At 43.5% G+C, this 23333-nt stretch overlaps 1 protein-coding gene and 1 long non-coding RNA gene across 2 annotated transcripts in view; one reads left to right on the forward strand and one right to left on the reverse strand.

Annotated features, from left to right (window-relative positions):
• LOC134208943 (CLIP domain-containing serine protease B4-like) overlaps nucleotides 1–22904 on the reverse strand; it is a 29759-nt gene extending 6855 nt beyond the window's left edge. The window contains exons 1-2 of the mRNA XM_062684910.1: nucleotides 22791–22904; nucleotides 21687–22729 (exon numbers count right to left, since the gene is read on the reverse strand). Of these exons, the coding sequence (XP_062540894.1) occupies nucleotides 21687–22729; nucleotides 22791–22848 (1101 nt within the window). The 5' untranslated portion in view covers nucleotides 22849–22904. The remainder of the gene's footprint in view (nucleotides 1–21686; nucleotides 22730–22790) is intronic.
• Nucleotides 6688–8100, forward strand: LOC134208938 (uncharacterized). Its single transcript, XR_009978710.1, has 2 exons — nucleotides 6688–6904; nucleotides 6969–8100. It is a non-coding gene; the product is annotated as an uncharacterized LOC134208938 (long non-coding RNA).
• Nucleotides 22905–23333: the final 429 nt, after the last annotated feature.

Here is a 23333-nt window from a genome sequence, read left to right on the forward strand (position 1 = left end):
CCCGCTCAGCGTCATCATTCCAGCGAATAAGTTTAGATTTCGTCTGCAATAGGTCAGTTAGGGCAGCAGTTACCCCGCTGAAGTTTGGAATAAACCTGCGATAGTAATTCGCCATTCCTATGAATCTTCTGAGCTTCGTAACGGAATTCGGACGTTCATACTCTACGATCGGTCGAGTTTTCTCCGGATTCGTTCTTAGTCCGTTCGTGCTCAGAAGATACCCTAGGAAGGGAATTTCATTCACCCCAAACTTGGACTTTTCCAAATTTATGCTAAGGTTTGCCTCCCTAAGACGGCGCGCAATTTCAACAAGTAGCTCCACGTGATGCTCGAACGTTTCCGTGACGATGACGATATCGTCAAGGTACACGAAAACGTTCGGTTCCAGTTCACCATGACCCAGCACATTGTCCATTAACCTTGCCAAGGTAGCCGGACTGTTAACGAGGCCAAAGGGCATTCTGGTGTACTGAAACAACCCTTTGCCCTGCACACTAAAGGCCGTATATTTACGTGATCCGGGCTCCAAAGCAACCTGTAAAAACGCTTCGGATAAGTCGATGGTTGTGAGGTATCTCGCTTTGGGAAGCTGCCCCAAAATTCGGCCAGGGTGGGGCAAAGGGTATGCATCACGCACGCGTCTAGGCACAGTCTTACCTTAGAGGGTTTTATAACGGGTACGCAATTCAACGACCAATCTGAATTACTGCGTTCGATAATTCCGACATCTAGCAGTCTCTGCAGCTCAATCGCTACCAGTTGCTGTGTCTTCGGAGACATAACATATGGAAATTGTCTCACCGGTGGTTTATTCTTCCACTCATCACTAATATCGATGCGATGTTCAGTGAGCGGAGTTATGGTTAATTGTCCAGTCTTTGCTGGGATAAAAAGGAGCTTGATATCATCAATCCGATGGCTTTCTTCCTCCGATAGATTCGTTTTGGCGTATGGTGAATCAATAGAAGCCACATTTCCTTGGTTCTGTAACCTCTCGTCCTGCAGTATTCTGGGTTGGATTTGAAACTTCCTCCAGAAGTCCATACCGCAGATGCAATCGAGAGACAAATTTCGAACTACCAAGGTTGGAACTATTTTAATTCGATCGCGGAAACGAAAAGGGAGTTGGACTTGACCTAAAATTTGAAGCTCATCGCCGCTCGCTGATTTTAATGATACATTAGTAGAAGGGCGGTGGAGTTTTTTTGGTTTCATTCGAGTGAACATTTTTTCACTGATGATGGTGAAATTGCTCCCACTATCTAGCAAAGCTTTTAACGGCATACCGTACACTTTGACTGCCACGTATGGACGTTGGTCGTTAAGAAACGGGTAGGTTATATGACATACTTCTGTGGGGTGGGTGTAACAATCTTCGGTCGCTGACTCCCAGAAGACTGGCGGGTATCGTTTGAAATTCGAATAGTTTACGCTTCGGGATTCGGCGGACGGCGATTTTCGTTCGCTCGCGTGGCGTTTTTTAAGCAGTATGGGCAGAATCCTGTGGGAAACCCGTGCAAACCACAGTTGTCGCAAAACAGGCGACGGGGCTGCCGGCACATAACCACGTGATGGCCTGCAGTGCCACAGTTGAAGCAGGTATTATGGTTCGGGGGTTTATGTGAATTGACCACTTGTTCAAGAGTCATTTGCGGACGGGAAGATTTACCGGACGGACCAGCAATCGGCTCTTTCGAATCATTATTTCTAGGAGCGATCGGAGTTGAAGAAGCTTTGTGGAAACTGGAAGAAGAGGGATTGTTTTGGAACTGAGGTGCAGAGTTGCGATTGGTTTTGTTTTGGTTGCCCGACAAATCGTTTCCTGATATCCGCTTAGGTTGCTGGTTCGGATGCTGGAATGTTTTCTGGCGATTTCGATCGGTGATATTATGGTTCTCAACGACCTGTACACTTTTTTCGGTGCCGAACACTTTATTGTACGCTGAAAAATTCAACGCGTCTAGCTTTTGTCCGGCAGCCAAAAGTGTCTCAAGGTCCTGTATGGGGATAAACGTCATCTGCCGCTTATAATCGACCCTCATATTTTGCTGCAATATTTGTACTTTCTCATAATCTGAGATCTGTACACTCATCGTCCTGAATAACTTCTCCATTTCAAAGTAGTATTCATGGAACGATTCTTGCTTCTGCTGGCGTCGCTGGTAAATTTTCATTTTAATCAGCGCATCCAGGTCAGGGTGTCTGTAGGTGCGGCGAAGCTCGAACACCAAATGCTCCCAGTTCATTAAGCGGCCGGTTGATCTTTGCGTCATGTACCACTTCAGGGCAGAACCAGCAAAGAGATGTACAGCAGAGTCAAACAGTTCGCGTTCTGAAATGTGTTCAGCAAGGGAAAGAGCCCGAACTAGTTCAAGGAACTCATTTAGCTTTAGCCCCTGATCATCGCCGCTGTATTTTGAAATATTCCATTTGGAAACAGGCAGAGACTGGCGCTGTTGATAGTGTATTGGGAATTGAGAGGGCGTGCATTGAATTTGAGTTGGTGGTGGATTTCGAGAGAGGGTATTTGGCAAATTATTGGCTTGAGAGTTTGTGGGTAATTGATTTTGAAACGTGAATGGAGATGATTGGTTCGGAGCAGACGGCATTAGAGTTGGGTTAGGAAGTAGATTTGTATGGTGATTTGTAGGTACTGTTTCGAAGGCGGGAAAATTATGGCTATTGCTTGCTGATTGGAATGGGTTCTGGGTATAGTGTGTCGAAAAACTTGTGAAATGATCTGGAAACGGACTGTATGATCTATCTATGAGATGATTGGAATTCGAAATAGCGCAGAGATCAGTTTGAACTGCTGCATTTATTTTCGATTTCTGTTTTTCTAGCTCATTCTCGAGACCCACGATCCGCGATTCCAGCCAATGGATCCAATCGAGTTCATTCGTGCTGAACTGAAGCATTCTTTGAGACACTGGTGGACCTGCAAGATTTGGTTCAACTGTTTGGCCAGCATATTCCGGCTCGGTGTCTAATTGCGAATTCTCTCCCTCCTTTCCTAACGTGTTTTCTTCCTGCCTTTGAGTCGATTCAGTGACTAATCCCTGATCCGATGAAAAACGACCAAAACTCTGCTCTAACTCATTGACTATTTCCACTACCATACCCTGCATATGGCTGTGAAGGTTTGGAGATCCTCGCGAGGCTGTCAACAGCCTAACAATACGCGCTGCATAGTGTAACAAACGGTGGCAAAAATAGTTCTTTTCTCCTCATCCTGCTCTGTTTCTAACAGAGTTCTAATGTCCGAGCACCGCAATGAACACTCTTTCAGTTCAGCGGAGGGTCGCTCAGGACATGAATTACGCTATTACTTGCACTTTCACTTTCCGTTTTTATACAATCTCGCAAGGATTTCCGCTTGCGAGCGAGATTCATGTCTCGTGTAATAATTACTCGACGAGCCTGCAACTCGCCATCGAGTTCCTCATCCGTAAGAAAATCGACTCTCATCGAGAAATACCATTTAGAAATAATAGTACTCGCTTGGTCATATGACATAGTTGATTTAGCCATTATAATTATGAATGAGAAAAACCAATTTACAATAATTTATTTCAATTAAAAAAACTAATTAAACCATGAATGAATTAATTGAGAAAAACGGTAATAATGCATGAAAGCCACGAAATATTGAAAAAACACACCAGGTATTTTACGGCGTTCAGCGCGACTACTGCTCCTCCAGATCACTCGCTCAATTCGTCGGATGATTTTTCATAATAAATCAGAGGAGCTCTTTCCAACGGATTGTTCCAATCTAGTGGAGTGAGCCTGTCCACTTCACCCTAAAAAACACTTGGTTTGAAAAAAAAACTGAATAATGAGGCAGCAAATTGGAAGATAAACTAAGTATAATAAATGTATATTTAATAGAAGGTTATTTTAATAACTATTTTGGATTTCTGATCATTCCTGTCACAACAGCAGCAGAATTGAGGTGTGGTGTTTTCATCACTCGCAACAGCGCACAATTCAAAATTCTTAACCTTAACGCAACGTGGTTTTTTTGTCTGAATTGTTCTGATGACTACGCGATGATTTTGATTAATTTTTTAATTAATTGAAATTTCTCCACGAGACCACCTGAAAAAGAGGTTTACTTTTGGTCCTTGGAAAGTAAACCGCTTTTTCTTTTACGCTGGGCGCCAATTGAAAGTCATTTAATAGTCCGTTGCAAACCACTGGTGTCTTGAGAACTCCCGTAGCCAAGCACCATTGCTCTGTAAGAGTCTTGTTTCAAGACAATGGTTGCCACACACTTTGGGTCGTTAATGCAACAGCGATCTCTAGGATAAATCTCAATTAACATTACCACACTTACCATTGATTTTTCATGAACAGGGACAATATCTACAGTTTCGATACAATTTATTTAAGAAAACTAGAAATTAAAGCTTGATTTTCGAGGACCATGCATATTTAAGTTTATTCATATTCTAAGGGACAAATGGTTTATGGAACACTCGTTCATTGTGTACTTGATTATTTAGTCTTCATACATTTTGTCTACTCTGTGCGTCCGATATCGCGGTTCTTTAGTCGACATATTGTGGTCTGGGGCGGGCTTCGTCGGAGGGTGTCACAGGTACGGATTTCGCCGGCGAGGAGTGTCGGCTTGGCTATCACTAGCTTCCAACAGGGTTTTTCACATTCTTCTGCGGCAACTCGGCCAATGCAACGGGTGGCCTTGCGTTTCACTATGGGCCCGGGGAACGGTACCGTGTGCACTTTTATTCGCGAATGGAGTCGGACAATCGAGTGGGATTCTATTAACGGTAGGTCAAAATTATACTTGGTACACTTCTAGTGGCCCTATTGTTTGGTGGCTTTACAGTTTCACCACAGCTTTTCTTGTTCAGTACCGCTTCTAGTAAACTGTTCATCGACCAAGGTAGCACTCGCGACGTACTTTTCAACAAACCGGGACCACTGAATTGACTTTTGTCCACACTTGTCCCACTCGATAGATCGATTAGGGGAATTTAACTGATAGTGGCTTCGCTAACCGATCTCACTTATATCTCTCCGAGATTTTAACTTTTTCGAAACGCGTTGTCACTACAAGAAACACTTGTGACGTTCGCTGCCGCTGTCTTCGTTCCTCCGGGCCAGGTATCCAAAGTACAAGAGAGCCCTCCAAGGGCTTGTGTCCTTTATATCCTTTTCCCAAGAACATCCCAAATTTTCCCGCGCATCATTTTGCCTATCGCCATCTTCTTTCCGCCCCAGTGTGATGATCACAGGTATTGTTGTTTTTTTGTTTTGACAATGATTCAAGGGTACATAATATTGTATTGATGCCAATTTAAATTTGAATTTTATTGCATGCAAGTTCTATTAAATTTATTATCAATTTGAAACTACCTAATTTTATTCTGATTCAATAAGTGGTAAATAGGGTATAAATAAATAAATAATGAACAAAAACTATAAATAACAAAAATATGAATAATTTGTGGCATCAACATGGCTAATAAATATATAATTGAGATTCCCTCAAACGTGTATTAACAACGGAGCACGAACCATAATTTTATATTTATACATTTACTAACATAATATTATTTATTTACAAAACATATTTACAATTTTTTTTAAACAAAATCAAGCTGACGTTCACAAAAAAACATGGTGAATTGTAACCAGTAAACGGTTGGTTACAATGTGTATGCGTTTTTTTCCTACGCAATGGAGGGGGAATCTGCTCAACAGACATCCTGGGTTGGACGTCCAGGAAGTGCGGGGTTAGGGACCACCTCCATCAGCAAACAAAGGAGGCAGGACTACATCCCCGACCAGCTAAACCGTTTCCATTGCCGCCAAGCCCATCGTCCCTTCGGTACAACCAGAAAGTAATGCTTCAAGGGGGGCCAGTGCACAACGCACCCTCGAGGTTAGCTGCGTGTCCTTGCAGCATCGAACATCGTGACTCGCTTTTTTAGAAGAACACCATGGTATCGTGCCAGCGCATTGCCGGCTTTGCAGGTGGCCTTACCACGCCCTGTGTCCTCGGAAGGTGGGAAGGGTCGACTTTGCGTCTGCTTCCCTCTGCACGGCTGGTATCAAGAATGATGATGCCGCGTGTACCCCAAATTGACCTCTCTGCGATAGGGCCAATTTGCCATCACACAGAGGGACTTGCCGACGAGGTGCCTACGCCAGCCTTGATGAGGACCACTTTCCGTCCTCGGGCTCGGAGCCCGCCCGGTTGATCGACGCCGCGGAAGCGACGATATCATGTTGTTCTTTGCGAGACCACTTGTTCGATAAAAGGATCGAGTTCGACAACAGGGCACCGGTATGACCGATGAAGCCGACTTCGATACCTTGGACCATTTTTTTGCGCCTGAACTAGCATTCCTCGAGTTCACGCGCCACGTTCTGTATAGCTCCGAAACGATTTGGACGATAGCCGATAAAACGGCGTTCCAGCCAACTTCATCTTTACACTGTAACCGATCGTTACAATTATTCAATTTGTTGGCTCCACCACAAAGTAATAAAACAGAATTAGATTTTTTTATGCGTGTACCAATAAGATTGTAGAGTGAGTGGCCGCGCTCACGGTTTAGGGAAGCACTCACGCTCTCTTTCCCATTCCATTCGCAAAGCGTTGTCAGCGGTTAGAATCACCATAAAAACAAACGCTCGCCCCTATTACAAATTTTGGAAAACCCATGTAACGCTATAGCGTATGCATTCAAGGACTTATGAATTAAGGTGCAGGGTAGTTGAAAATGACAAACATCAGATTTCAAGATGTCTGCCCCCGATCTTTTCTTTAGAAAAAATATATATATGCTCAGCCAAAGCGGGAAAAATCTCTTTTCTGTTCTACCTTTAGAGGAAGCAGTGCGCGACGTGTGTAGAGTAATTTTCTAAATCGGTTAGGAGTGAATATATAATTTAAATTGTGAAAATCTTACTAATTATTTTGTGTTTCGTTGTAGATAAAGCTCATTAAAGCTATTAAAAGGTTGTAAAATAATAGTACGGTGTGAGAAAAATTAAAAATAAAACGGTTAGTGCTGGCTTCAAAAGTGAATAAAAGAAGCTATTGTTAAAAAAGTTGAGGTTAAAAGATTTTTGTATTGTTTATTCCTTAGTACATACAACAGTTTGTTACAACAAAAGAAACGGAAAAATTGTTAAAACTATATAAATACAAAGGAAAAAGGTAAATTATACTAATAGATACTGAACATGTAAAGAAAATTCAAAAAGGACGTCACAACTGGGTATCTAATCTATGTGGCAGGTCCAAAATCGGGCCTTTTTTTTTCTTTGGAGATTCTTTCGAGAACCACTCCATTTTTCCCACAGAAAACGCGGAGGATAATTCGGTCGGCCTTTGGAAGCGCAACTGCAGTATAAAGAACCTCTTAATACGCCAATGGTACAACAGAAAAGACCAGCCGACCAATCCAAGCTCCAGTGCGTGTGAATAGCCGACGCCATTTTGTTTCGGATTCCCCAGCCGCTTTTGAGCATCCGCCATTCGGGAAAATCGAGGAGAAGAAGCGTTCCTATTCCTGACCACCAGCCGGTGTTCCGTTGCCGTTGTTTTTATTTGGCAAACATCCGTCCAAAGCCATCGTCAGTCGATCAAGGATCGCCATCAGTATCAAGCCGCCGCCGAGAGCCCGTTGGCTGCCACCTGCCAACAATTGCCACCAACAAACCACCACCATCGTCAAGAACGCCGCTACCAGCGGTACCAGGTCGCCGCCGTCATCTAGACAAGGTCGCCGCCATCGTTAAGAACGCCGCTACCAGCGGTACCAGGTCGCCGCCGTCATCTGGACAAGGTCGCCGCCATCGTTAAGAACGCCGCCGCCTGTTCCAGGCCGCCGCCCTCAGTACCGCCACCACCATTTAGAAAGCCGCCCTCGGTACAAAAACGCCACCGCCTGTTCCAGGCCGCCGCCCTCAGTACCACCACCACCGTTCGAAACGCCACCACCACCACGAGCAACCTACAGACCACTACCGGCCAGCAACCGCAAGTATACCCTATAGTTAGTGACGTCCTTAGGGCCCGATAGGTTCAATAAAACTAAAAATGTTGTTCAATTTTAAAAAGTGGTAGGCGAATTATTTACACGAGCATTTCCTTTAGTTGGTAAAATTTTCACTTTTCTTGTTTCCGTTCTCCGGGCTCGAATTGAAGGAGCCATCAGGCCTCTTCCTTCTAAGATCGTTTCGAAAATTGTGTTCTTCCTGAGGGCTTTTGAAGTCGTTTATAGAAAAGGCTTTAATTCACTTGTGCTTTTACTCGGGTCTTCAACAAGGGTAAGCGTTTCACTTTCCATTGAAATCCCGCCATTCAGTGAGTTCCTCCGAGTTGGTATTGGGAAGGGAATATAATCTTATTGGAAATACGACCCTGAATGAAAGTCAATTCTTATTGACACTTAATTGAGAGAGTAGTTTCAACACATCCTCCGGACTAGATTGTCCGGGGTAGTGTCCAGACCACATGTGGCAAGCATGTGGTCATGCATTGTGCGAAAATGTGGGCGCACGAACAACACGTGTGCCGCCGTTTCCTCTAAACCTGCGCACACAGGTGAAGATACTGTCTGAAGCAACCATGATCTGCGTCAGGTGTAAGGTGATTTCCCCATGGCACTTCTTTACCCACGTACCTATCTCCGGTATCAACCTATGTGTCCATCTACCCTTAGTGGAATTATCCCACGCACGCTGCCATTTGACCATTGAGGCCATCCAGACAGTCCTACCCGAAGATGCCCAAAAAGGGTGACCTGACTGTATGCGATAACTGGCGAGGCATTATGTTGCCGTGTACCGTTCTCAAAATTCTGTGCAAAATTATTCTAGCCCGGATTCAGGAGAAGATCGATGCGACTCTCCGGCGGCAGTGTGGACCATATTGTCACGCTCCGCATCATTCTGGAGCAGGTCAACGAATTTCAAGAGTCCCTTTACTTGGTATTCATTGACTACGAAAAAGCTTTCGACCGTCTGAATCACGAGAATATGTGGGACGCCCTGAGACGCAAGGGGGTTCCTGAGAAAATCATCGGCCTCATCGAGGCACAGTACGAGGCCTTTTCGTGTAGAGTGCTGCACAATGGGGTCCTGTCCGACCCTATTCGGGTCGTAGCTGGTGTGAGGCAAGGATGTATTCTATCACCGTTACTGTTCCTCGTCGTAATCGATGAGATTCTGATCTGGTAGATGCGATTGACCGTGAACCAAACCGCGGGCTGTTATGACAGCCTATAACCATGGAGCACCTAAACGACTTCGAATTGGCTGATGACGTTGCACTCCTCGCGCAACGGCGCACTGATATGCAGAATAAGCTCAACGACCTTGCCGAGCGCTCCTCCTCGGCAGGTTTAGTCATCAACGTCAACCAAACCAAATCTTTCAAGTCGGCCCTTTGCACCACCGGAGATGTACAGGATCCATAAGTAAAAAAGTCAGTAAAGACAGTCCTACGGATGCCTCTCGTGCCGCGCATTTCAAAACACTTTATGTCTTTACCGATAACGATGTCAATAGGCATCATACTGGTGATGACACAAAGTGCTTCATGCGACACGGTACGGTACGCGCTCGCAACTCTTAGGCACATGAGCCTATACGTACTTTCTAACTTCGTCTGTAGCAGTTGTTACGCTGGCCCCCCATATCTCAGTATGGACAGAGCGACACTAGCCAGAAGCTTGCGCTTGCTGGCATAAATCGCAGAGCTATTGGACATCATCCGGGACAATGCAACTATAGCTGTGGAGGCACGCTTGCAGGCATAATTGACGTGGCTATCAAAAGTGAGTTTATCGTCGATCGTTACCCCCAAGAGTTTGATGGAGCCAAAGATGTTATCGATCATTTAGTAATCTGCGTTAGATCATTTAGTAGTTTGTCAATAACTCATTCCAGAGACCTAATTTCAAAATGTATTGTATGGTGGACTTTTAGTGCGAAGGTTTTTTTACAACTCTCCCAAACAGGTCGACGTTCGAATTACACTATTAAAGGAGTTTCGGTGCTAGTTGCAATACTTATACTAAATGATATCAAAATATGCAATCATTTAGTCTAAGTTACTGCTATTAGCACTATAGCTCCGTTATTAGTGAAATTCAAACAACGAACTGTTAGGCAGAGCTGTAGATAAACCTTTGCACTAGAAGTCCACCATACAACATATTTTGAAATTAAGACTCTGGAATGAGTTATTCACAAACTACTAAATGATCGAAGGCAGTTTACTAATTGATCGATAACATCCTTGGATGGAGCGTTCAGAGGTGACCGTGCAGTAGCCTGCCCTTGTTGCTCCGACTTTCGGTTGTAAACAACAACCACCTCAGTCTTGTGGTAAGCCAGTTCTAACTTCCTGAAACTCATCCACTCCCCCACAATTGCGATCGAGTGGGCTGCAGTCAACTCCATCTCTTCGATCGATTCGCCGTAGACCTCCAGCGTAATATTGTCAGCAAAGCCGACGGGAACTTCAACCTCAAGACACCGTCGTATATGACGTTCCATAACACCGGACCCAGTATGGAATCTTGCGGAACCTCTGAGGTTATGTCAACGCACTTCCGCCCGCCTCCGTGTCGTATACCAGTACTCGATTCGGGAAATAGCTTCCGAGAATCTTGTACGTACAGGTACTCGGGAATTCCAAGACGCAGGAGCGCATCTGCAATAGCCACCCAACTGACACTATTGAATGCATTCTTCACGTCGAGAGTCACTACTGCACAATAGCGAACTCCCCTCCTCTTACGCTGGATAGCTATCTCTGCGGAATTGGTAACCGACAAGATAGCATCTACGGTCGACTTACCCTTTCGGAAGCCAAACTGATTACTAGATAGACCATCAGCACCCTCATCAACGATAGACCATCCGCACCCTCATCCGTGCGCATCAACAACCTGTTGAGATGATTTTCTCGAGCACCTTCCCCGCCGTATCAAGCAGACATATTGGTCTATATGCCGACGGGTTCCCCGGTGGTTTTCCCGCCTTGGGCAATAGGACCAAGCTGTGCATTTTCCATGCTTCAGGGAAGACTCCCTCGTCCAGGCATCCCTACATGACAGATCTGAACATCTCGGGAGCCTCAGCAATGGCCGCTTTGATGGCCAGGTTCGGAATACCATCCGGTCCTGGCGCCTTACCTACACTAAGGGACTGTGCAATCCCCGCAAGTTCCGCCACAGTTACTCTTCCCTCGTCGGCCACCCTCCACAAAGGGAGGCCATGGACTTGGGTCGTGACGAGGGAAGAGCCCCGCGATGATCCTCTCCAGCATCTCTGGAGGCCGCTCTGTGGGGGCCATCGCCCCACGTGTCTTGGCCATTACGACCCTATAGGCGTCACCCCATGGATTCGCGTTGGCACTTTGACACAGGCCCTCGAAGCAGGCTTTTTTGCTTGATCTAATCTCAGTCTTCAGAGCGGCTCTAGCAGTCACGAACGCCACCCGTCGTTCAACACGCTCCTCTTCTGTGCGTGCTCGTTGCATCCGCCTCTGTGCCCGTAGGCAGGCGCGGCGCAGGTTCGCAATTGCTTGAGTCCACCAGTAAGGGTGGACTAGGGTGGACTTTCCCAGGCATGGTGGCATCGCATGCACGCGAGAGTACTGTTACCAGCTGCTCGCCGCTCAAACCGAGAGTATTGTGCTCGCGGCGGAGCGCTTCATTAAACACCTCGTCGTCGAAGTATGATGTCTTCCACATACGAGGGCAAGGCCTCGCCCTTTCTTCCGTCCGCTGAATGCTGGTCGTATAGTCGATACTGTAGCGAACCGCCAGGTGGTCGCTGTGAGTGTAGCCATCATCTACCCTCCAGTTCGAACTACTCGTTTGGCCAGGGCTCCAGAACGTGATGTCGATAATCGACTCAGCCCCGTTCCAGCTGTAGGTACTTTTGGTACCGACATTGGTCAAATCCACATCCAACATGGCCAGCGATTCCAGCAGGATTTTCTCCCGTTGATTCGTGAAACGGCTTCCCCATTCCACGGCACAAGCGTTGAAGTCCCCCGCTATCACCACCGGCCTACGCCCCATCAAGTTAGCCGTCAAACAATCCAGCATACGACCGAACTGCTCGATCGACCATCGAGGAGGCGCATAGCAGCTGCAGACGAAGACCCCGTTGACTTTGGTAATGACGAAGCCAACTCTTGGAGTGGGTATTTCCCCGTCTTCCATATCGCCGCCATTTTGGACCCATCGGTGACCCAATTACCGTTCCTGGCGGGTACCCGGTAAGGATCCGCTATGATGGCGATATCCGTCCCCCATTCAGCATCTGTCTGACACAGCAGTTGCTGGGATGCATCACAGTGGTTTAGCTGCGTTACCTACACTGTGATTTTGCAGCACGCTTAAACGCCGGGCACTTCGAACCCCCTATGGGGTGCTTGCTGTTCACACCTTTGCGGCTGCGGTGCGGCGTCTCCACTTCACACTGTCGCCGCAGTACTGTGGCGAGCTCTTCGACTTCGGTGATCTCCTCCAGGTATTTAACCCTTAGATTCACCTCCGTCGTGAGTGCCCTCAACTCTCCCGTCTTTAACCGATTATTTTTTTTTGGTTGCTGAGGTTATCGAAGTATACAGCAATTCACTCCTTGATGGGGAGAGTAAAATTAGATTCGATTTAGACACTAACACATAACCAGTTCTTATTTTCTTGTGACCGGAGACCTAAAGCAAAGGGCCTGCCGTTTACTTAATACAATCTGTGCAAATGTCGCAACTGCAAGGGAGTTCGTGGGGCAGTACCAGGCGGGTTTTATGGGCGAACGCTCCACCACGGACCAGGTGTTCGCCATTCGCCAAGTACTGCAGAAATGCCGCGAATACAACGTGCCCACACATCATTTATTCATCGACTTCAAAGCCGCATATTATACAATCGATCGGGACCAGCTATGGCAGCTAATGCACGAACACGGTTTTCCGGATGAACTGACACGGTTGATCAAAGCGACGATGGATCGGGTGATGTGCGTAGTTCGAGTTTCAGGGGCATTCTCGAGTCCCTTCGAAACGCGCAGAGGGTTACGGCAAGGTGATGGTCTTTCGTGTCTGCTATTCAACAGAAGAGAAGGGGTAATACGAAGAGCAGGGATTAACACGAGTGGTACAATTTTAAATAAGTCCGTCCAGCTATTTGGCTTCGCCGACGACATAGATATTATGGCACGTATCAGGTATCAGAACGTCGGCTCTGGCGGCACGTTCCCCTACCATGGGAGATTTGTGCCTCGCCTCTAACAGCCTTCATCATCATTTACCCGCAAGATCATGATAGAAAAAGAACTGATAAGAAATATTGCAATTATGCTACACTCAAACTTGTTAAAGATTATTCAACGTCTACGATCAACGATATCGTCTATTGTGATAAAATTCAATCAATGCATGGGCCATAATAGACATGCTTTTATTCCAAATTGGTTCCATATAGGTTCTGCAAGGAGTATTGTGTAAAATAAAATTGATCAAGTTTTGTATTCAGTTTTATTTAATTCATCATTCATGATTACATCAGTTTGGAGTATACAACTATTGCTTTTTTTTCAATTTTCTATAGATTGCATTGGGTAAATTTTTATATAAACTTTAGATAATGAATAATGTATCTTATTTTTTTGTTTTTCAATTATGTCGACCGACTTTCCGTCGATGGACAAAACAACTGATTGCTTACCATTTTCGGGTGGGAGGATGCGTGCAACTTTCCAATATTTTGTGTTCAAGTTAGGATTTAATCTAGATATCATATTCAAAATTGTTGCGTGAGCGTTTTTGTTCAATCTAGGAACTAATGGTAAAGATACAATAGCTCTTCGTGATACTGGTAAAGTTGTGAAAGGTACAATTTCAAAGAATGGAACAGATTTCTTTGCTTTGATAGAACTTAGAGACGATCTCAGCCATCGCATGCTGAAGTCGTTCACAGCAGCAAACCAGCCTATGCCTTGAACATGGCCAGAGCCCGAAAAGACCGGTTGGTTGCTCTCCTGCGGGATGTTTTGTTGGAGAGATACTAATTCCAAGGACAACTGTTCAAAAAACTGGTCATCTACATCACCATCTGGGCGCTTTATCATGAGTTTCAACGAATCGACTACATTCAGCTTTGCTCTTTTCTCGTTGTTCGATGCAGGAGAAATGGCGGTCCTTTTTATCGACTCTTCTAACGAGGTAGTGGATGAGCCTTCCGAGCGTTTCTCATCTTGAGAAGATAGCAGTAAGTCTTCATCCATGTTCTATATAAGTTAAAAAATATATATATCGGGTAATTAAATTTATTTGAAAGTTTGCATGAAAATGCAACGAAATTCAACTTACGTGATATTATTCAACGGATATTTCGTCCGATTCACTTAGGGAACTTGTGGTGCGTAAGGACGGTATGCTAGAACTGTTTCAGTAGTGCAGATAATCACTATTTGTTCATTACAGTAACACGATTTGACTGTGAAGTATGTTCGGAATACACATGTGTGTGATATAAAATACACTACAGTTACATTACACTACTACTGAAATCTTATAGATACACACATACGAAGCATACATTTTAAGAAGATATGCATGTATTACAGAAATTACCTTTCTAAAGACCTTCATGATTGCAATTTTCAATTTTATAAAAAACAAAATTTGTGGAAATCAGGAAATCATGTTTATATTTTGTAATCGTTTTCACCAAAATACACAAAATTTGTATAATGGATCAAATTTTGCGCATTTAGTGCATACGTATTGAATTTGATTCGAACCGGGTTGGCAACAGAATCTGATAGAAGAACATACATGAAAGATTGTTCTTGCATACTATTTAAAATACCGCAGGTTAAAACCTCACAGTGTGTGCGCTTGCTATAAAAGTCACAGTATATTATGCCTGGTAGTGATTTTGTTTCAAATCACAGAACAGAAGTATGTGTTGTTCAAGACATATGAAAAGCGATATGCAATAGTGATAACACGTCATAAACAAAAATCAATTGTTATAACTGAAAAGTATGGCGACGATTGGTAATAAACCAAACATCAATAATATGATATTATACGCTATAGATCCTTTATTTGATAGTTTTTTGCTTCTTTATTTTATTTTATAAGGTACTTATCTTTCCTGTATGGATCGAGTCTCTGCTTTCCATGATGTACATTCGTAACTGCACCAACGTTCGGTTTATTAATCAGTACATGCATTCACACATGATTCTCTTTATGAAACACCCAGAAATTTGCACTTTTTACACATTATTTCTCAATAAAACACAAGAAACGCATTATCGAACATCACAAGGAGTAAATAACAATCCAATGACTGTGAATTTATATTTTTTTGGAATCTTAGAACACCGCAAATAAACAATAATTGTAGACACGATTTTACACACGGCTTGCCAAATTGGTATCACAGTGGTTCCAATTTTAAATAAGTCCGTCCAGCTATTTGGCTTCGCCGACGACATAGATATTATGGCACGTAACTTTGAGAAGATGGAGGAAGCCTACATAAGACTGAAGAGGGAAGCTAAGCGGATCGGACTAGTCATCAACACGTCGAAGACGAAGTACATGGTAGGAAGCAGAGTGTAAAATAATCGAAATTTTTTAGTGAAGTCCATTTTTCTTCATTTGTCAGTTCACTGCCGACACATTCATAGTCGGCTCTGGACAGTCAATATTCAGTTGAATATTAGTCATTGTATATTTATGCACATTTTACAAATTGATAAATTATCTGAAATCTGAACATGTTTCAAATGAGTAAAGTGATTTATCACACAGGACTGAATCCGATTTTCATCCGCGAGGCACTTTCAGCGGTAAACATCAACATAAACAATGATAATTATGTTTTTTTCTGCACATAGTAAACACATTCAGTGACAGTCGATTGAATGAGTTCGTGGAGTAGTCGTCTGACTATGTCATTCTATGTTTTGAATATTCATGCGATGTTTGTCAAAATTCGGACCGAAGTTGCTTCATGAAGATGAATATTTTAGGCTCTGGTAGGAAGAGGCTCAAGAGAAGACAATGTGAGCCACCCACCGCGAGCTGGCATCGGTGGTGACGAAATCGAGGTGGTAGAAGAATTTGTGTACTTGGGCTCACTGGTGACTGCCGAAAATGACACCAGCAGAGAAATTCGGAGGCGCATAGTGGCTGGAAATCGTACGTACTTTGGACTCCGCAAGACGCTCCGATCGAATAGAGTTCGCCGCCGTACCAAACTGGCAATCTACAAAACGCTAATTAGACCGGTGGTCCTCTACGGACACGAGACCTGGACGATGCTCGTAGAGGACCAACGCGCACTTGGAGTTTTCGAAAGGAAAGTGCTGCGTACCATCTATGGTGGGGTGCAGATGGCGGACGGTACGTGGAGGAGGCGAATGAACCACAAGTTGCATCAGCTGTTGGGAGAACCATCCATCGTTCACACCGCGAAAATCGGACGACTGCGATGGGCCGGGCACGTAGCCAGAATGTCGGACAGTAATCCGGTGAAAATGGTTCTCGACAACAATTCGACGGGCACAAGAAGGCGAGGTGCGCAGCGGGCAAGGTGGATCCATCAGGTGGAAGATGACTTGCGGACCCTCCGTAGACTGCGTGGTTGGCGACGTGTAGCCATGAACCGAGCCGAATGGAGAAGACTCTTATATACCGCACAGGCCACTTCGGCCTTAGTCTGAATAAATAATAATAATAGCATATGTCGCAAATTATGACAAACTGTAAACGAAACTAATGCGAGATTGCAATAAAATGTTGCAATCTCTGGTTGGGTGTACGTAATCGGTGTTGAACTGCTAAACCGTGCTTATTTTGTTCAAGATTTTGGAGTTGTTTTCTGTCTTTTGTCTAGAAGAAAATCAACCGAGAACTTTTTTGAAAATCCCATAGACAATTTATTCTGAGATTCTATAAAAAAAAACTCAAAGGTGCAGCCCAATCGGGTTGTACGAAAAGGTGACGTAGGACTTCGTATTTGTGTGAATTTATTAGCATTGTGCAAACTGCTCGGAGGTCAACCGAATCAAGAAACTAAAAGTAGCTCCCAGTTGGATGAACCACCCGTCGAAATGGAACGACTCATCTGCCGCATCGCCACTGAAGCCTATCTTAGAAGACATTATGCTCAAAAATGTCCGGAATAAAGGAAAAATATGCAGAATCTGAGGTGGCGCGAAACCAAACACAAATATATTAATTTGCAACGTTCGACTTCCGCCCGCGATAAAAACGTACATGCACCGTTTTCTACAGCGCTGGTGGCAAAGTGAGCGGGACTTCAAGAATAAATTACAAACAGTCCTTTTCAGGACTTAAACTATTTATCCAAGAAGAGGTTTTGACCGTTGTGAAAATTGTTTACCCAGACAAACAGACTGTTCGGCTGTTTAAACGACAATGACGATTTTGGAAAGATTTATTGTTTTTAATAATGCGCCATTTGAAAAACTAATGCAGCTAAACGACATTTTTCACTAAGGTGGCGTCATCATCGATTTGGCCGTCGTCGACGGAAAGTGAAATTTTTTGGCAAGATTCTTTGGTTTAGTTTCATTAGTCATTAGAAATGATATCGATTTTTTCCGGGTAACCATTGTTTGGCGACGACAGAAAGTTGCCCTTTGGTAGCACAACCACAAGCGCGCGTAGGAGGGAGATGATGCAATGAGTTTGTTCAAATGGATGGCGTCAGTAGCAGTCAAATGGAATTTCTTCACAAGATTTTGATTATGTTTTGTTGTAGTTGAGGATTGAAAAGCTCCATTATTGGAAAAATATAGTTTCTTCATATTTCAAAACATTATCTCTTAGCATCTGTCTGTCCGAGCGACGTTCACCGATGGGTGGTTGCTATAGAAAGTTTCCACTGAGGTGGCATTAAGGTGGCATTCATTGATTTTATACAAAAGCCACCATTTTGTGCAAAAGAATGTTGATCCGACTATCCGAAATAATCTTTCTTCAAAGTGCAAAACTCAATCGTAAATAGCGAATTTGATAGCGCGTCGGAGGGAGATGATGATGCATTAAATTTGAATGGATGGAATCACTAACAGCAACTAAGCTACCACGCCAAACCAGATGCCAATGAAACAGTCCATTTATTCAATTAACTCTTTCTTTCCATAAAATGTTGGTCCTGAGAAGAACCAATTTTCATTGCCCAATACGCCTTTCCAATAACTAACTGCATCCACACGCTTGTCGGCACCTTGCGTTGAAACTGTCCGATCGCTAAGCCTCCAATATTTGGAATAAATTTTCAGCATTGCCACTGTCACCCAAGCTTTCGTGCTGCTGTGTCCGATCCGCTGGCATTGAATGTCGAACCGCTCTTTGTGGAATCCCGATCAAAATGGGTCACGCGAGCAGGAAAACAGCTTTCTTGTATTCAATAAATTAAGCCCGTTAGCCCCGCCCCTTTGTGATCTGATATGGGTGTAAATATAGTGTGCACTCATAACGATTAATGAAGGGGCAGAGCTAATGGAATTACTTCATTAGACATAAGAAAGCTGCTTTTCAGCGCGCGCGAGCCATTTTGATCGAGATTCCGCAGACAACGGACCGTTCGGAGGATGACAAATTCTCAGAATCCTATGAAATTTTCTCGCAAGATTCTGAATTTTGTTATGTGATGTTGTTTATCTAAGATGCGTATTGTTGCGAGGAATGACAACAGAAATTTGACCGAAGACGAAGTTTCTTCATATTACAAAACTTTATATTTTGGCATCTGTCTGTCCGAGCGACGTTCACCGATGGGTGGTTGCTGTAGAAAGTTTCCACTGAGGTGGCGTCTTCATTGATTTTATAAAAAAGCCACCATTTTATACAAAAGAAGGTTGATCCGACTATCCGAAATAAACTTTCTTCAAAGTGCAAAACTCAATCGTAAATAGCGAATTTGATAGCGCGTCGGAGGGAGATGATGCAGTAAATTTTAATGGATGGAATCACTAACAGCAACCAAACTACCACACTAAACCCGATGCCACCGAAACAGTCCATTTTCGCAATTAACTCTTTCTTTTCATAAAATGTTGGTCCTGAAAAGAACCAATTTTCTTTTCCCAATGCTCCTTTCCAACTAACTGACACCACAATTTGTAATAAATTTTTAGCATCGGCACTGGCGGTGCGGGATCGCCACAGTGCTATTCTCATAGTCAACCCTTTCTTCATATGAAATTCTGGTTCGTTGAGGTTGAATGATCTGCAGCAACACATCGAGCACCATCACCAATGCGATGGATTTCCTTTGAAAATATTATTAGCGCTTCCGTGATGCAATGTCCGTTCCGCTGCGATCGCTTTGATGCGTCTGCTCTGCGTAAAACCTGAAAATTAGATCCAAACCCGCAAGTGATTGATTTTTGATGTCTGTGCTAGTGATGCATGTACGTGATTGGTTGGTTGACCTATTTCTAAACTTTTTATCAATTATCGATAATGAATAGTTAGAAATCATTATTTTCAGATAAATACAAAGAAGCGTTGACTTTTCATTGATCGAATGGTCCAAAAAAATTGAAAATCCATCAAGAAACGGCTTAGATATTAAAGTTTAAAATCTATCATATTTTCGTGACGGTCCCCGATTTTCGCACTCGTAAAGTGTACCCCAATATAGAAAAGACAGACGTAGTCCTACGTCAAAATCGCTAAAAACCTATTCGGTGATCTCAGATGATTTTCGTCCAAAATTGTTCATTCAAATTAATCAGGAATCAATTCTGGAAGTCTAACTACGTAAATCAATTCCTGTATATAAGAGAGCGTGAGAGTAAATCGTCGATATCCCCTCTTGGGAAAAAATGTTTCAAAACGCAGTTTTTTTGAAAACTAAAGAGAAATACAGGTACGAGCACGTGGCTGTCTTTCTCGTCAATGACTGGATGACTGTAATTTGAGCCCTAATCTTCTATGTTACTTGTGTAGTTAGCCACGTTGTGAGCAAAAATTATATTTCTTGAAAGTTAAATCAAGATGTACAATGTATTTAAATGTAATTATTTTCATTGCTATTTACCTAATAAATCTTGATATTCTATAACGTCAACGGTTCATATATTTTTTTGTTTTTATTTTTTTTTTTGTGCCGACAATCGACCACTTTTTTTATTTTTTTGTTCCTTTCTTTATTTGTTAGGCACTCTGTGTTACTTAACCGCTACTGTGCCGAGATCTACTGTGGTATTCTGCTCTACAGAATCCACACAGAATCTATTTTTAGATTTCCATTACCATTATTATTGACGTTGCCAGTCTATCTCATCCTGAGTCCATTGTGTCCGTTTGTCCATGTCGTTTATTCAATTTTCGTTGCATTGTTCGGTTGCCATTAATCCGGGTAACGTTGGAGGAATGCCTCCGAGAAGAACAAGTTGTCAGTCGTCATCAGGCAGCCGTGACGGTAAGGCGCGTACCCCAAACGCCACCGTATGGGCTGCGGATCCGGCGACTGACGAGGGTTTGGTGGAGGGGCTGGGAATCGAACCCATCACCATTCGCTTGTAAGGCGAACGTGTAGTCAACTACGCTACAGGACCCCCCAATCGACCACCTTTTATACACGGCATATAATCAACACCTAGAAAGGGGGCCGTCCACCAAACCCTCGTCAGGCACCGGATCTGCAGCCCATATGGTGGCGTTTTGAGGTACGCGCCTTACCGTCCTAGAATGCAAATATCACCACTCTGTTCAATTTGGCGAAAGTTTTGAACCAAGAACAAAAGGGTGCCGACAACCGGCCACCTTCCCCTATAATTAAATAATGCATTGAAGCCACATCGCTTTGTTGTAATATAATTTTTGTTTCTGTTCGGGAATCCCTTCAAAGGAACCAAGGTCCACCGGGATCCACGTTAATTCATGTTGGTAGTTTGTACCCAGCGTTTTTATTTGTTTGTTGATAAGTGTCCATCACAGGAGTCTCAGAACGTGAGCTCTTTGGTATGGGGGTTAGTGGAGGACATTGAAAAAAAAATATTTTAATCGATACTAAAATACGATATTAGACATTACAAAAATGCTATTGTGTATCCGGTACAAAGTTAGATGACATTTTCTACCGAAGATGCATTTTTCTCGAGATACAGGCAAAATTCCCAACTTCGGAAGTAGTGTGCTGGGTTCACAAAAAGATGCGCTAAACAACGCTTCCTTTAGTTTGACAGATAAAACTTCGGAAGAAAGTCCTTACTTCCAAATTCTAATTTGGTGCTACGCCGACAATACAGTTGTCATCTTCATTTTCTTCTATTGCTCCATGTTCCAACTGGAACTTGACTTGCTTTTCAAGTGTGTTCTACTCGCATTTCCACAGTTATTAATCGAAAGCTTTCTATGCCCGCCATTGCATGAGTATGTATCTTGTGTGGCAAGCACAATGGATACACTATGCGAAAACATCCTCGACCGGACCGCGAACCTATTCGCCATCTCCGGATTGGCAATCCTGCCCCATTACACGCAAGGCTAACTGGAGACCCCTGTGTGATATGTGTATGCAGTAAGAATAATATTGACAAAGTTCTCAGTTCGGTCGCCCTTACATAAATATTTCACCGAAACCACATTCCGATAATTTCCATAAAAAGCTTGATATACCCACCTTTGACATAGCATACGAATTGAGCCCAACCACGTGATACCGGCCGTTCAGCTTCGACATTAACGGTCCACCTAGGTCGCCCGTACAATTGTCACCGGTTTCGTCCCAAACACAAAATTCCTTTGAACCAAGCTCCGCCTGGTGTCTCCGGAACAAAATCTGACAATCCTTCTGGCCAAGATATGTCACAGATATCATTTTACTCGAGGTGCTCGGTCTTCCGAAATCTGACTTGTCCTTTTTGCAAACGTGAAAGAATATGTCAGTGAAATTAACGCGATCATTCATCGGTAAGCAGATGGGTCGAATTTTGTCGGTGATGGTCACCCGCTCGCTCAGTCTTATCACGGCGATGTCTTTCTTTTCGTGCAGGAAAACATTCTTCACAGACACCGACACAACATCCTGCTTTCTTGCGCTTATTTCCTTGGTTCCTTTTGAGGCCGCCCATGTGGGAGTATCACCTAACCGAATTCCAGTGACAATCCAGAAAGGGTACGAATTATGAATGCTGGAAATAGTCGTCAGCACATGCCGATCATCAATGAGCACCCCTTTGCTTAGGGTCTTTTTGCGAGCACCTCCTTTTGGATTTGTATGCTCCAAGACTGCTATCCAGGGTACATCATCTCCGTTCAGTTCACCGCATTCGGGTGAGGAAAGCTTTCTGGCCTTTATTTTTAAAGTTGTTGGCTCCTCTACATTTACTACAGTATTGGAAGTGGGAGCTTGAGTGGTAGTTGGCACCTCCGTTGTGTTCACTCCTACTTGCAAATTAATTGTAGTTGCTTCCGTACTTGTACTCGTACTGGTACTCACTTTGAATCGGTTAGGCTTTTTAGATGACTTATTTGAAGCTGACAAAGAACCGGTAGCATTAACTAACTTATCATATTCCGTAGTGCTAGCCCCTTCTGTTGTAGACCAGATTCGCAAATTAAACCTACTACGAACAAATACCGGTACACTCGATGTGTCTTCCATTTCGTTTGAATCCTCGTCACCATTTTCCGCTATCACACTTGACCCATAGACACACATTTCTGAAATCGAATACAATCTTCCAATCAATACATCCCGTAGAAACTTCAGAGGACCACTCACGTTGATGAATTAAGCAGATGGCTAAACCAGATGCCAAATAAAATATTCTCGAGCGCATTGTGAATCACTGCACGTCTACTTAGCGAGGTCACCAACGCTAAACTGATCTCTTTTAGCTCACGCATAAGCATGGCTGATTAGAAGAAAAGTGCTCTTTATGAAGTTTACTGATAGAAATGTCCCGATTAAAAATATTTTCATTCATAATTTCACCGTGATAATAAAGACAGGGTTTAAATTGAGAGGTCGGTTTGCTTTTCGATCAATGGCATTTAGTAACAAAATAATACCACATTTATAGAACACAGATTAATCCACCTAGCAGTGATTATACCTTATTGTGCATTATTAAACAACACAATCAATCAATCAAGTACTGAAATGCTGAATTATTTACATAAGAATAGATTTCAGGAGCAGGTATTATTGGCGTAATTTTCTAAATTATTCCTGAAGGGATTTCGTGGAGTGTAAAAAAATTCTTAAGAATTTTCAGAAGAAGTTTTCACAGTAATTCCTGGAGAAACTTCAGAAAGAATTCTA

Source organism: Armigeres subalbatus, chromosome 1 (genome assembly GCF_024139115.2).
Source record: "Armigeres subalbatus isolate Guangzhou_Male chromosome 1, GZ_Asu_2, whole genome shotgun sequence".
Lineage (NCBI taxonomy): Eukaryota > Metazoa > Arthropoda > Insecta > Diptera > Culicidae > Armigeres > Armigeres subalbatus.